The 13,885-nt window shown below is 45.9% G+C and overlaps 1 protein-coding gene across 1 annotated transcript in view; it reads right to left on the bottom strand.

Annotated features, from left to right (window-relative positions):
- RFX4 (regulatory factor X4) overlaps positions 1-13,885 on the bottom strand; it is a gene marked incomplete at both ends in the record, with an annotated part of 143,313 nt that overhangs the window by 87,397 nt on the left and 42,031 nt on the right. Inside the window, one exon of the mRNA XM_080935058.1 lies at positions 11,356-11,416. Coding sequence (XP_080791184.1) covers positions 11,356-11,416 — 61 coding nt within the window. The remainder of the gene's footprint in view (positions 1-11,355; positions 11,417-13,885) is intronic.

Below are 13,885 nucleotides of genomic sequence, written 5' to 3'. Positions count from 1 at the left end.
ACAACTACAAAACCCAAATGAAGCGAAGCAAAGCAACACAACACAAAAGGAAGGCGTTGTGCCCATCTTTCCGATAGAGAATCCAAGGCTTCATTTGCTAATGTGACCAGTGACTAAGAGACACATCCTCACCAAGAACCCGTTCTGCTGCCTTAGCTGGAGGAGACTCTTAGCAAGAGGAACAGCAGAGAGCAATGTCACACCCTTTGAATGCTGGGGACATGCTTCTGAGTGGGAAGAGGGGCTTGTGGAGGAGAAAGTAAAAGGAGAGAAGGGTGGGGTTTGGGGAGAATCTTTAACCGTGCGGAGCAGTGGCTTAACAGACCCTCATTTGTATACAGATGGCATATACTTGCATGGACACACGGATATACATGGAGTATTTTTTTTAAAAGAAGATTGAAAAAGAAAGAAGAAGACTCGTAGACTGGCTCAGTTAGTGGGGTGCTTGCTGTGAAGGCTGAGAACCTTTACTTACTCTGAAAAATGAGCTCAGATCCCAGCGCCCATGTTTCAAAACTGAGCGCAGTACTGTGCGCACGCAACCCCAGTGCTGGAGATGTAAAGACTGGAGGAGCTCTGGGGCTGGGCCACCAGTGTACCAGACTGCTGAGTTCCAGGGTCAGTGAGGGAGTGTGCCTCAACATAGTAAATAACTGAAGAAGATGAATCAGAATACTTCATGTGGACCTCTGGCCTTTGTGCACATATATACACATACACACACACATACACATATACACACATACACACACATACACATACATACACACATACACACATATACACACATATACACACATACACATGCATACACACATATAAACATACACACATACATACACACATACACACACATACACACACATACACACATACACACATATACACACACATACACACACATAACATACACACATACATACACACATACACATACACACATACACACACATACACACATATACACACATACACATACATACACACATATAAACATACACACATACATACACACATACACACACATACACACACATACACACATACACACATATACACACATACACACATATACACACACATACACACACATAACATACACACATACATACACACATACACATATACACATACAGACACACATACACATACACACACATACACACATACACACATACACACACATACACACATACACACATATACACACACATACACACACATAACATACACACATACATACACACATACACATACACACATACAGACACACATACACATACACACACATACACACATACACACACATATACAACACATACACATATATACATACATACACACACATAAAGATATACACATACACATACATACACACATACATACACACACATATACACACATATACATACATACATATACACAATACACATACACACATATACACATAGACACATAGACATACATACACATACATACACATATACACAGACATATACACACACATACATACACACACATACACACATATACACATAGACATACATACACACATACACACATACACATACATACACGTACATACACATATACACAGACATATACACACACATACATACACACACATATACACATATACACATACACATACATACACGTACATACACATATACACAGACATATACACACACATACATACACACACATACACACATACACACACACACACAAAACTCAGGCCAGAAGACCTGATTACTTCTAGAATACTCTGTAAGTCACAATGTTGAAGACACGTAGATTGTTGTCTTTATGCAAGGAGGGCTGGCACAAGTCCTGTGATAGGACAATTTGTCTTATCTAGGCAGGGACAGAGTTTTGGAAAGGAGGGAGAGGCCAGAGGAGGAGGGAGGCAAGATGGAGGAAGACACGGCTGATCCTCTCTGTGTGGCTCTGCTTAGTTACAGGTTGTTATGAATGTTTTATAAGGGGTGGATTTGTATAGGATGACTTGTCTTATGTAGGTGGGTAAATTATATCACTTGGCTCTGAGTTTATGGTGTGGACGATTTGTGGAGTCTAAAATTTGCTGAGAAAATAAAACCATTGCTAAATTACAAGTTTCTGGAGCTTTGGATTTATCAGGCTGGTTGGAGTGTGGGTAGAGTTCATGGCTGGCCCTCTGTCAGGAGAGAGAAGAGCCAGAGGGCGGCCAACGTTGAGATAAATATGTTAGATCTATATGGCCCTCCAGTAATGGAGCTAATGTGGAGAGACCACCAGGGTCAGAGAGAACCTCTGGGGGGCAGCGTGGCGTGGAACCAGTCACCATTTTTCTTAGTATTTACTACAACAACAAGCGCTACAGACATTAATGTAAAGCTTGATATATTCTATCAGCCAATAATAAAGTATGAAAACACACACACACACACACACACACGGTAAAACGTAAACCCCACAAGTTCCATCTTAAACTTGAGTGTTCCGTTAAACAATTTTCCTAAATTAAAAAAAAAAAAAAAAAAAGGTTTGACTTTGCTGTTTCTAATGCACAGACGTCAGGAGCTGGGCAGCTGGACTTGTTGGAGAGGAAGGTGTCCCTTTGTGCTGACACTGGTAATGACTGTCCTGAGTCTTTTTTTTTTTTTGATAAATAATCATAGATGCAGTGGGGGAAATGAGCTTTTCAAGCCATTTGGAATCTGTACGTGGAGGACTTTTACATGGGAAAGCCCCACCCCTTATAAAGGACAGGAGTGGCACAGTTAAATGTCATCCTACCTCTGTGGTGAATGACCAAGGATGAGTCGATGAATGAACACATGAGACTAGTAACCCCTGGGGGGTCATCCTTCCATTATCAGAGACACCCCAAGATGGGCAAAGCTTACGGAAAGTAATTTTTTCAAATATGGTGTTAAAAAGAACTGGTTCCCAAGATGGGAGGAACCCCAGTGCCCAAAACGCTAAGGCAGGAGGATCACCATAAATTTGAAACCAGTCTGGACTATAGAGGGAGAGATTCAGTGGCCCCGGAATAACAAAAAAACTCCGTCCCCAGGTATATTCCTGGTTTCTTTATTCATTACTAATTACTAAAGCCACATTGCCTGTGTTTCTGTTTGCTTCCTGTGGTCTGTTTGCCAACTAAGCCTGATGGAGAGATGAAAACTGAGGTACAGCATCTGAGGTGCAGCGCGTGCGATGAGACCCCCCTAGCAACAACCAACTATTTGAATCTGATGGACGAAAGTCATAGTTCATGCCGGCTGAGCTAATTAAGCAGTTACCTGTGAAAAGCCTCCTAAGCCACTGAGCTTCTGTCTTTTTTTTTTTTTTTTTTTTTTAATGTCCGTCTGACTGGAGCTGCTGAGCCTCAGAGTATCCAGGTGGCTTATGACTATGAAGCATTTTAATAAGCCTGTGAGTGATGGATGTAATTGGCGTAGAAGGGCACCTTTGATGCCTGGTGGATTCTACAGGGATGGCATTGTGACACCATCCCCCCAGACCGTCACACAAAACCCAGAGGTTCGGCGTTCGTACTGAAGTTACTAATTGGAACATCCGCTCCCCTGACAGAGGCGAGAATGAGAGAGAAAGCGGTTAATTACTTCTCTTCATATCTGATGATGAAATCTTCCCTTTTCTCTCCTCCTTTAGAGGACATCATTAGCCTGTCATGGTGGGTGAACAATGTTCCATTATACCTGGAGTCTTTTTAATACACACACACACAAACACACACACACACAAACACACACAATTCTGGACTAGTTCTATTTTTTTATCTTCTATTTAACAACATCATTGTATTTGAATTGAGCCCGTGCTATAATGGGATAGATAATGAACATGGTCACCAGCTAGTGTGAGTTGTTGTCTGAGACACACACTTTTAACAGAGACCTCCTTGGAAGGCTGCAGCCCATGGCTTCCTGTGACTCAGTTTCCCACAGGGAAGAGGAACTGTGTAACACCTGGGACTCAGCTTTCCACAGGGAAGAGGAACTGTATGATACCTGGGACTCAGCTTTCCATAGGGAAGAGGAACTGTGTGACACCTGGAGCCAATTGCCTTCTGAGCCATGTTTTAGCTCTGGCTTTGTACTTATACACATGACTGTCAGTTCAAAGAATCCACCTCTTCAGTTCTCGTAGACTTATCAAGAAATGCTAGAACAGGTCTACTTTATCTGAAGCAAGGATTAAAAACAAATTCACTAAGTATAATAGCAGAGACGGCCATAGAGATTGGAGACTGTATTGTTCTGGTGTGTGTGTGTGTGTGTGTGTGTGTGTGTGTGTGTGTGTGTTGTTTGTTTGTTTGTTTGTTTGTTTTGGGAGACAGGGTCTCACTATGTAGCTGTGGCTGTCCTGGAACTCATTATGTAGACCAGGCTGGCCTCGAGCTCACAGAGTTGCCTCTGTCTCCTGAGTGCTGGATTAAAGGTGTGTGCCACTAAGCCTGGCTTGCTTTGTTTTCAGATCAGAGCTGCACAGTGCTGCGTACCTTCAAAGCTCTACATTATCTTACCGCTAAAAGCCAGGTTCCTTCCCTGGGCATTCAAGGCTTCCACCCTCTGACCCCTGACTGATTATCCAGCCTTCTTCTGCCCCACTCCCCCCACAGATGACTTCTTCCTATGACTGGGCTATTCCCTGAACCTCAAACACATCTTGCAAGAGTGCGCTCATATGTGTCGGGTAGCAGTGAGCCACATACACAACAGTAATGTCCAAGATCAGGACAGGGCTGGAAGCCTCTGCTGATCACAGCCATCCTGAGGGCAGAGTACAGACGTTCCTCCTGTGTGTGTGGTGATGTAGAGGGACAGGGCACAGGGGTGATGGACCAGCTGTGCTGTCGTGTGTGTGTGTGTGTGTGTGTGTGTGTGTGTGTGTGTGTGTTTGCATGCACATGATGCAGGGCTGAAGGGGCACAGGGGTGATGTACCACTGTGCTTTCTGCTATCCAGTCTGATTTCCATTGCTGTGACTCTGACAATTCCACACCGCGTATGATTCTTTTCTCTTTTTGGGTGGAGGGAGGGGTGGGTAGAGTCTTGTGTAGCCCAGGCTGGCCTTGAGTATCCCCTGCCTCTCGGTGTGCCACCACACCCAGTTCGCGCTCTGCCTCCGCTCTAACTCAGAACTTTGCACAGACTAGACAAACACGCCGTGACAGGAACTCTCCACAGCCCAGCTTTCGAGCATCCGTCGTTATTCATGGTTTTACTTTAGACAAAAGCTGCAAATTGTCTAAAAGCAGAGTGTGTGTGCGCTATCGATGCTTCTGGCTGAGGGAGGCTGGGAACTGGTGGCCCCAGAACTGAGGGGACTCTGACACGGTTCCCTGACCTGAGTGACCTCCTCCATCTTCATCTCCATCCATCTCCCCATCTCTACCTCTCCTCACCGTACTAAGGCAAGTGGAACCTCAAATAACATCTTTGTGGGTGCCCTTAGTTGCTGGTGGAGTAGTTCTCTACATGGAGTGGAGTCAAAATGAGCGGAACACCAGGTCCTGGTTTCCTTCCTTTAGTCAGACCTAGGGACCATGGCCCAGTCTAAACCATTGCCATGTTTAGTTTTTAAAGGTCAGCTTGCTGCTGTCTAAAAGCACCTGGAGGAAGAACTGGATGAGGGATGGCCTAGCTCACGTTGACCTGTGGGCACACCTGTAGGTAGTTGTCTTTATTGCTAGCTGACCCATCCAATGTGCATGGCCCAACTCTCTAGGCTGGGCCCCAAACTATACCATTCAAACAAACAAAAACAAACAAACAAACAAACAAAACAGAAGGAGGGGGAAGGGAAAGAGGAAGAAGAAGGAGGAGGAGGAAGAGGAAGAAAAAGAAGAAGAACAACAACAACAAAAATCTACTAGCTGAGCCAGTAGACCACACGTTATATTCATTTCTTTTTCCTGTCTACTGTAGATGTGATGTGACTAGCTGCTGGTGTGACTAGCTACCTATGTGATTAGCTGCTGGTGTGACTAGCTGCTGGTGTGTCTAACTGCTGGAGTTCCTTGGCTTGACTTCTTCAAAATGATGGACTAGAATTTTAAGTAGAATGAACTCTTTCCTCCCCTATGTTGCTTTTTGTCAGGATGGTTTTTAAAATTTAAAAATAATGTGTGTGCACGTGTGCGTGCGTGTGTGTGTGTGTGTGTGTGTGTGTGTGTGTGTGTGCATTGGTGTGCACACATAAACACACAAAAAGAGGATATCAGATCCTCTATATGGAGTTACAGGCAGTTGTAAACCTCAAGGTGGGTGCTGGGATCTGAACTCAGGTTTTTCCTCAGGAGGAGTATACTCTCTTGACCACTGAGCTGTCTCTCCAATGTTGTCAGGGCATTTTTTATCACAGCAACAGAAACAAAACTAGAACAAATATCAGAGTCTATTTTTAGAACAGTGCCAAGTGTAGTTAGCTACTGGTGATTTATGAGAAGGTCTTACAGAAAAACACTAAAGTTATTGAGCTCACACTAATTGCAAATGTCAACAGCCCATCAAAGGGAGTGGGGGGTATCGCCATCTCCAAACCACCCTTCCAGGAATGTGGCACCTCCATGCTTCCTCTTCAGTTTCTAAGTCCTGAGGGAAACCTCACTTCTCATGCTAGTTGCTGAGAGGGGAAATTGCCCCCACCCTGAAGGTACTTGGTGTGGCGCACAGGGTCTCAAGAAGGGGCACAGCAGTGTGTTTGGGAGGTAGTAGGCCGCCGAGGAGCCATGCATTGGCAGCAGGTCAGCCACCATGGCCCAACAGGCCTCTTTCCATTTCAAAATCCTCAGTGTGAATAGGGGTGATTGTGAGCCTGGGATTCCAGCGGTGCCCAGCATCCCCAGCGAGGTGGGATTTACTCACCCCCATGACCGGGGATGCTGGAAAGGGCTTGGCAGGAGCCCTTTGACAATATTTGCCTGTGTTCTGCTGGAAGCTGCCTCCAGATCATGTGGCCCCGATTCTTTTGGGCTGCTTGGCAGTTAGTTATTTGTTCTCGGAGGAGGCCTGGTGTCTCCAGGGTGGAGGGGAGGGGGCTCTGGAAGGGAGGGGCTGGAGGAGAAGCAGATCGTTGCTAGCTCAGTTCTAGTAGCAAGCCAAGTTGTCCCAGAGAGGGTAGATGCTGTCAGCCCGGCCCAGCAGCTCTGCCTTTCAACGTCCCTGGGGCTGCTACTGCCGCAGAAGACAGGGCAAGCCGAAGGACACGAATGCCTCAGACAGAAGATTCTCATGCAGGGAGCTTCCTAGGTTTGTGTGCGTACGTATTTTGTGCTGCAGGTAAAGCAGAGACTGTTTGCTGGGCAGTTTTGCTACCCTGTCACTGTCCCACATGTAGGTAGCAGCTATTATTGTCCCCTGTGTGCACAGAGGGAGCCCTCCTGGGGCTGCCAGAGGTCCCGCCTGAAGACCTTCTTTGGGGTGTTGTTTATAAATCAGAGATGAGATTTGGACAGACCTAAAATCCCCACCAAGAGGAAAATGGGCAGCAAAATTCTGCTACTGTTCTCCATGAGGCACCGAATGCCACTTACAATAAAGTGAATCTCAATATTTGCATGTGTGTGTGTGTGTGTGTGTGTGTGTGTGTGTGTGAGAGAGAGAGAGAGAGAGAGAGAGAGAGAGAGAGAGAGAGGCAGACAGACAGACAGACAGTAGGAGGAGAGTGATCAGACATGCACTGTCATGACAGGTGTATAGAGATCATTTCTGTCCTACTGTGTGGGTTCCATGGCTCAGAATCGGGTTATTAGGCTTGGTGGCAGGTGCTTTTACCCACTGAGCCACGTTTCTAAGCTGAGGTTAATTCTTTATTGGCTAATCTGGTAGGGCATTACTAATCTGACATGATATCACTAATCTGGTGTGACATTACCAATCCACTGTGACATCACTGATCTGAGTGTGACATCAGAATGTTCTTATAAGGAGTAAAGTAAGCTCTAAATCTGTGGAGTTGTCTGACTGAAACAATGGCATAATACACTGTGTGCCATTTTATAGAGAGAACAGACATAAAAATAAATTAAACATTAAAAGCACAGTGCAAAACTCCCACAGGTACTCACACGGAATACAAATATATGCACACATTTTACTGAAAACAGTTATTTCTAAGGAAGAAACAAAAAACTACAGTGAGAATGGGCTTCATCCTAATCTTTGGTTTAATTTTTGAGCAAGGAGGCCCCGAAACTGCCCACGGGGGTCTCCTGAAGGCAGACTCACAGTCTCCTCCCAGCCCAGCTCCTTAGAAATCTGCTTCCATGACACATGTGTGGATCCTGGGCACAGGCTGAACCAACTACTTACTGTGTGCTCGTCCTGTAGAGTGGAGAACCCAGCTACAGCCTCGGGGCACAGTAGTGGCCCTGTCTAGCTGTTCCTCTGGCCCCAGCTTCCACAGTGCAAGGTGTCAGAGAGGGCTTGCTGTTGTTATACATGTCTCCACTGAAATGTCGCCTCGGAGATGCTTTCTTTCCCCTACTGATCACTAGAATAGTGTCGACACCCTATCCTCGAAGTCTCTTACAGCGCCCTTCAAGGTCTAATGTGTGTGAGGTCCCTTCAGCCAACCATTGGACTGAGCACAGTGTCCCCAATGGAGGAGTTAGAGAAGGACTGAAGGAGCTGAAGGTGTTTGCAACCATAGGAAGAACAACATTATCAACCAACCAGACCCCCCAGAGCTCCCAGGAACTAACCATCGAGCAATGAGTCCACATGGAGGGATCCATGGCTCCAGCCACATATGTAACAGACGGTGGCCTTGTTGGACATCAGTGGAAGGAGAAGCCCTTGGTCTTGGGAAGGCTCAATGGCCCAGTGTAGGGGAATGCCAGGGCGGGGAGGTGGCAGTGGTTGGGTGGGTGGAACAACCCTCATAGAGGCAGGGGGAGGGAGGATGGGATGGGGGGGGTTTCCGGGGGGGAAACTGGGAAAGGGGATAACATTTTAAATGAAATTAAATATCCAATTAAGAAATAACTGTGGATGTAGTTCAGTGGGTAGAGTGCTTGCCAAGCTTTTCCAAAGCCCTGGATAAACCAGGTGTAGTACCTGGCTTACACTGTAATCCCAAATGGAGGCGGTAGAGGCCAGAAAGAGTTCAAGGCCAGCCTGGGCTACAGACCCTTTCTCAAAACAAACACACAAATATTTAGATAGATAGATAAAAGATAAGACGTGGTAGATAGATAATAGATTAGATAGATAGATAAATGATAGATTGATATATAAATAATAGATTAGATAGACAGACAGATAGAAGATAGATAGACAGATAGATAGAAGATAGGTAGATAGATAGATAGATAGAAGATAGATAGATAGATAGATAGATAAAAATTGCACAGTTCTGCTTGTCCAGAAGTCCCCCTTTTTATCCAATAGAACCAGCTGCAACACACAGTAGGTGTTCACTAAGCATTGCTTGAATTTAGTTAACGACTGAAGCTATGTTAACATGCAGCAGAAAAGAAATTGGTGTTGGATTGATATTCCTAAATATACACACTTCCAAATCTGTTTTGCTCCAGGCTTGCATGGGATGAAATTGGTTCTAGAATGTTCCACCTGACCTTGGATTCCAAAGAGCAAATCTCTGGTGCAGAACCAGGTGCTGCAGACATAGAATGGAAGGAGGTCTGTCCTGGGTGGACTCATAAGGAGTGTTCTGAGGAACTCCATGGCAGGCACTGTCTGAGCCTGGCACTTCATCCTCAGGATGACACAACTGTCACCTCCATTGCAGCAGTGTGTAGAGTGAGGCAGAGGGACGCTGAGGACCTGACCTGAGGCTGCATGGTTGCCAAGTGGCGCCGCTGAGATCTGATCTCAGTCTGACATCAGAGTCAGATTATACAGTTTCATCATCCCAGGCAGATGCTCAAAAATCACAGGCACCACAAGAGGTGAGTTGTGAGGGGAAGTCAATTTAGAATCCCCACTTCCCTACCCTTCCTCCAACCCCATTTTTGGCAGGCGTAGGAAGAACAAGACCTCACATAGCCAGGCTGATCTCGAACCCACTACATAGAAGGGACCTCCACTTTCCATGCACTGGGATTATAGACATGAGCTACCACATGTGCTTTATCATGTGTTGGGCATTGAAGCCAGGACTCCTGTACACACGTGCTCATCCCCAGCTGACAGGCTTCCAGCTAAGGCTCACAAAGACAAGAGGAAGACAAATGAGGGCGGGCATCTCGAAGGACATCAGCCCCTGTCACAAGAGTGTCAGCCACCAGCTCTGTCCCCAGGCAACACAGGTGGCTTCCAAGACTCCTTTCTAGACCTATGCCTGTACCCTTTATGTGTGTTCTTTGTTACTGAAGTTCTGCTAGCAAGCTGGAGACTCCTGGAGGGCAGCCTGAGATCTATCCCGGTGCCTTCTCCTCTGGCATCTTTCCCTCCTCTCTGTGTACCTCAGCCCAGAGACCAAAGCATGACACAGTCCTTATAGCCATCGGCGTCCTTTCTCCATCTTCCAGCTTTCAGCTTCCTCTTCCCAAGAACTAGGTTGGCCGGTAGGACCCCAGCCAGATCCCTGACTCCTCCCACTTAAAAAGCAGTGACCTGCCAATGATGTAACTGTCTCAGTGCTCCTTCCTCCTCTAGAAAACGAGCGCGGTGATACAAAAGCCATTGACCTCGTTGACACAGAGCCCCACACAGGAGCTGGCCCAGATTGATGCGACACCTTCGCTTCTCCAGCCCTGTCCCTCCCTTTATTCCTGGGTTCCTTTGGGTCCACGGAGCCAGACAGCTAAGAGAATAGCCTTCAACTGCCAAGATTCTCTAGGAGGGCCCTCACGTCAGAGAGCTCCGGGGCTCAACACCACAGCCCAGTGTTCCAATAAAGCTTTGGGAAGAGTCTCTCTGTGTACTTCACCAAGCCCAGGAATTTCAAATAATAAATGAAACGTCATTTAGAGGATTGTTTTTGCTATTGTTGTAGTGTTAAAATAATTATATTTCCATCAACTATTAATTTACTCGGGGCTCCTAGGTTAAAAATAAACAGCCTCTCATTTCTACCATTTGCTAAAACTCCATCCATTGTAATAAGAGATCCCATTAAAACTCAATTAGCAACATTCACATAAAAATCCAATCCTTACCAGTAGTTTGCTAATGAGACTAAAATTCACTTACATGTGAAAACTCAAACCATCAGGCCTGATCTAAGGCAAGCCCTTTGTGCTTACCTGCAGACCAAATAGATTTCTCGAGGCTGACCAAGTCAGCATCACAATATCAAAAGAGCCAAGCGATAGCCTGCCCTAGCTACAAAGATCTGGATGGCTCACATTTGCTGAAAGCAAACACTTACCATTGCAGGGTGGCAGGCGTGGAGTGGGGCTTGGACGCTCTGTTATTTTCTTTCTCCTCATCTGTCAAAGGGAAGGGGAAAAAAAGCTGACTTCAGTTGGCAACGGGAGGGAAGAAATCAAAGGCTCCTCAGTAGTTCCAAGTTCCAAAGAACGAGGTCTCCCTCCGACGCTGACGCCTTGAAACAAGGACGTCTTGGCAGTCTTAACACACTAGCCTCATCGCACACCAGCACACACACACACACACACACAAGGAAACATACTTCTGTTCTTTTCTGGCAAGATCGAACTGTGCAGCCCCGGTTACGTGTGGAACCTGGAACTTACTGTGTAGACCAGGCTAGCCTCAAACGCAGAGAGCTTCACCGGCTTCCTGGGTCCTGAATCACGCACCCCCACACCTGATCCAGAAACGGGAGACCCTTCAGTCTGCTTTTCTTTATTTGACAGCCACAGGTGAGTGCGACAGCTGCCTGTCTGCCATCACTCCCTGCTAAGATGCATCCCACCGCTGGCTACTTGACAGACATTTTGGACATCTGACTCCCTGCTTTGAGGACTAAGGAAACGTCGTCACTCACTGCCGTGGACTGAAGATCTGTGTCCCTCCAGTACGAATTTAGAACATTAATCTTGCCCCCGAGCTGGTGTTTGGGGCCGGGCCTTGGACTCCCTTGTGAATTGGGTCAGAGTTTTCCAGAGACCCCAGAGAGCTGTCTTGTCCACTCTGCATAGCCCATGCGGAGAAGAAATGTGGTTTCTCATGGGAGCCATCCCGCGGCCACTGCAGCCTTCAGACCCAGTCTGAGGTCTCATTAGAGTGACTGGGACAGACTCCGGTGTTCACCACATTAAGCTCCTTGTGACCTTGACAGAACAGGCAGTTTGGGATTGTGACAGCTATGGGAGGTGGGGCCATCCAGCATCTCTGTAACGCACTGGATAATGCGCTCATTAAGGTTGTCCGTCTAAGAGGAAAGTCAGAAATATTTTGTAGAATTTTCTTTTGGCAGGGTTCACAGTGACCTCAAATTCATGGTAACTATTCTGCCTCAGCCTTCTTGAGTGACTTAGAATTTTTATAACAAGAAAGAAAACGTCTCTCTCTCTCTCTCTCTCTCTCTCTCTCTCTCTCTCTCTCTCTCTCTCTCTTCCTCTCTCTCTCTCTCTCTTCCTCTCTCTCTCTCTCTCTTCCTCTCTCTCTCTCTCTCTTCCTCTCTCTCTCTCTCTCTGTCTCTCTCTCTGTCTCTCTCTCTCTCTCTCTCTCTCTCTCACACACACACACATACACACACATAAACAGAGAGAGTTTTTTTCAAAAATTCAAAATACGGTAATAACAATCACTAATATTATAGTATATCTACTAATGAGAATAATAAAGTTGTGTGAGGTGGGTTCTTAACATTTCTCTTAGTTGGGATTCAGTTTGCTTTTCCCAACATCAAAAATCACAAAAGCTTGTCTGCAAGGGCCACACAACGGGTGGCCTACCAAAAGAGCCATCAGACTGGGTCAGATCCCAGGGCCCTCAGTGCGACAGTCAGAGCAATACGTAGTCTCTGCTCACTAGAGGGAAATTAGCCTCCCTTTCAAGTCTCTCAAGGAGAATTATGAAATGGAAGAGTCAACAGAAGATTTCCTGATCCAAGGAAATCTTATTAATTTAATAATTTAATCCAAGGAAAGTGCTACAGACTCAGTTTCAAAAGAAAATTATGTACATGCATGACAATAGCATGATGGGTTTCATTTCTTCATGCACTTAATGCATGCTAAAAATTTGATTTTTAAGAAACCGGTTGGCTGATGTCATGCATGCCTGTAATATCCAAAGCTAGAAAGCTGAGGCAGGAGGATTAATGGCTCATGATCAGTGGAGGAGATGACTCAGAAGGTAGGAGTGGCCTTCACTCCATCCCTGGAACCCCACAACAGGAGTAGAGAACGGGCTCTTGAACACTGCCCTCTGACCCCCGTATGCATGCTCACCTCCCAATAAATGTTAAATTTAAAAAAAAAGGAATACACAGCTAATCTGGTACACAGTGAGACGCTGTCTCAAAGATGTACAGTGCCCTGGGTTTTATTCTTAGCATCTCAAACAAAACAAAACAAAACAGAAAAACCCAAACAAACAAAAAAGGGGAAAAAATGAAAGAGAGAAAGAAACCATATTGGTCAAATCTCCAAATATATTGAAAAAAAATTGGTGCAGAAAATAAACGAGGCAAAGAACTAATACAAACCAAAGCTGAAGCTGGTGTGAGGGGTGGTGACAAGCAGGGGTGTCTGCCCTTTGGAAGTTGTGACACTCCCAGTAAAGGGACAGATGGGAGACTGGGATCCTGTGACTGGACAGAGAAGTAGCCTGAGGACAAGGTCAATGTCGAGGGGACAGAGAGAAGGCAGGAGTGACCAGAACTGAATACCATGCTGTGCCTCTCATCAATGGGCCTCAGAATGTTGGCCCCGTTTTGTAAGTCAGTCCCACTCCTTAGCTAATACAATCTGTACCCATTGGGTGCT

The sequence above is a fragment of the Micromys minutus genome (genome assembly GCF_963924665.1).
Source record: "Micromys minutus genome assembly, chromosome: 22".
Classification (NCBI taxonomy): Eukaryota; Metazoa; Chordata; class Mammalia; order Rodentia; family Muridae; genus Micromys; species Micromys minutus.
Note: the sequence above shows the minus strand (reverse complement) of the source record. Positions and strands in the feature narration are given on the sequence as shown.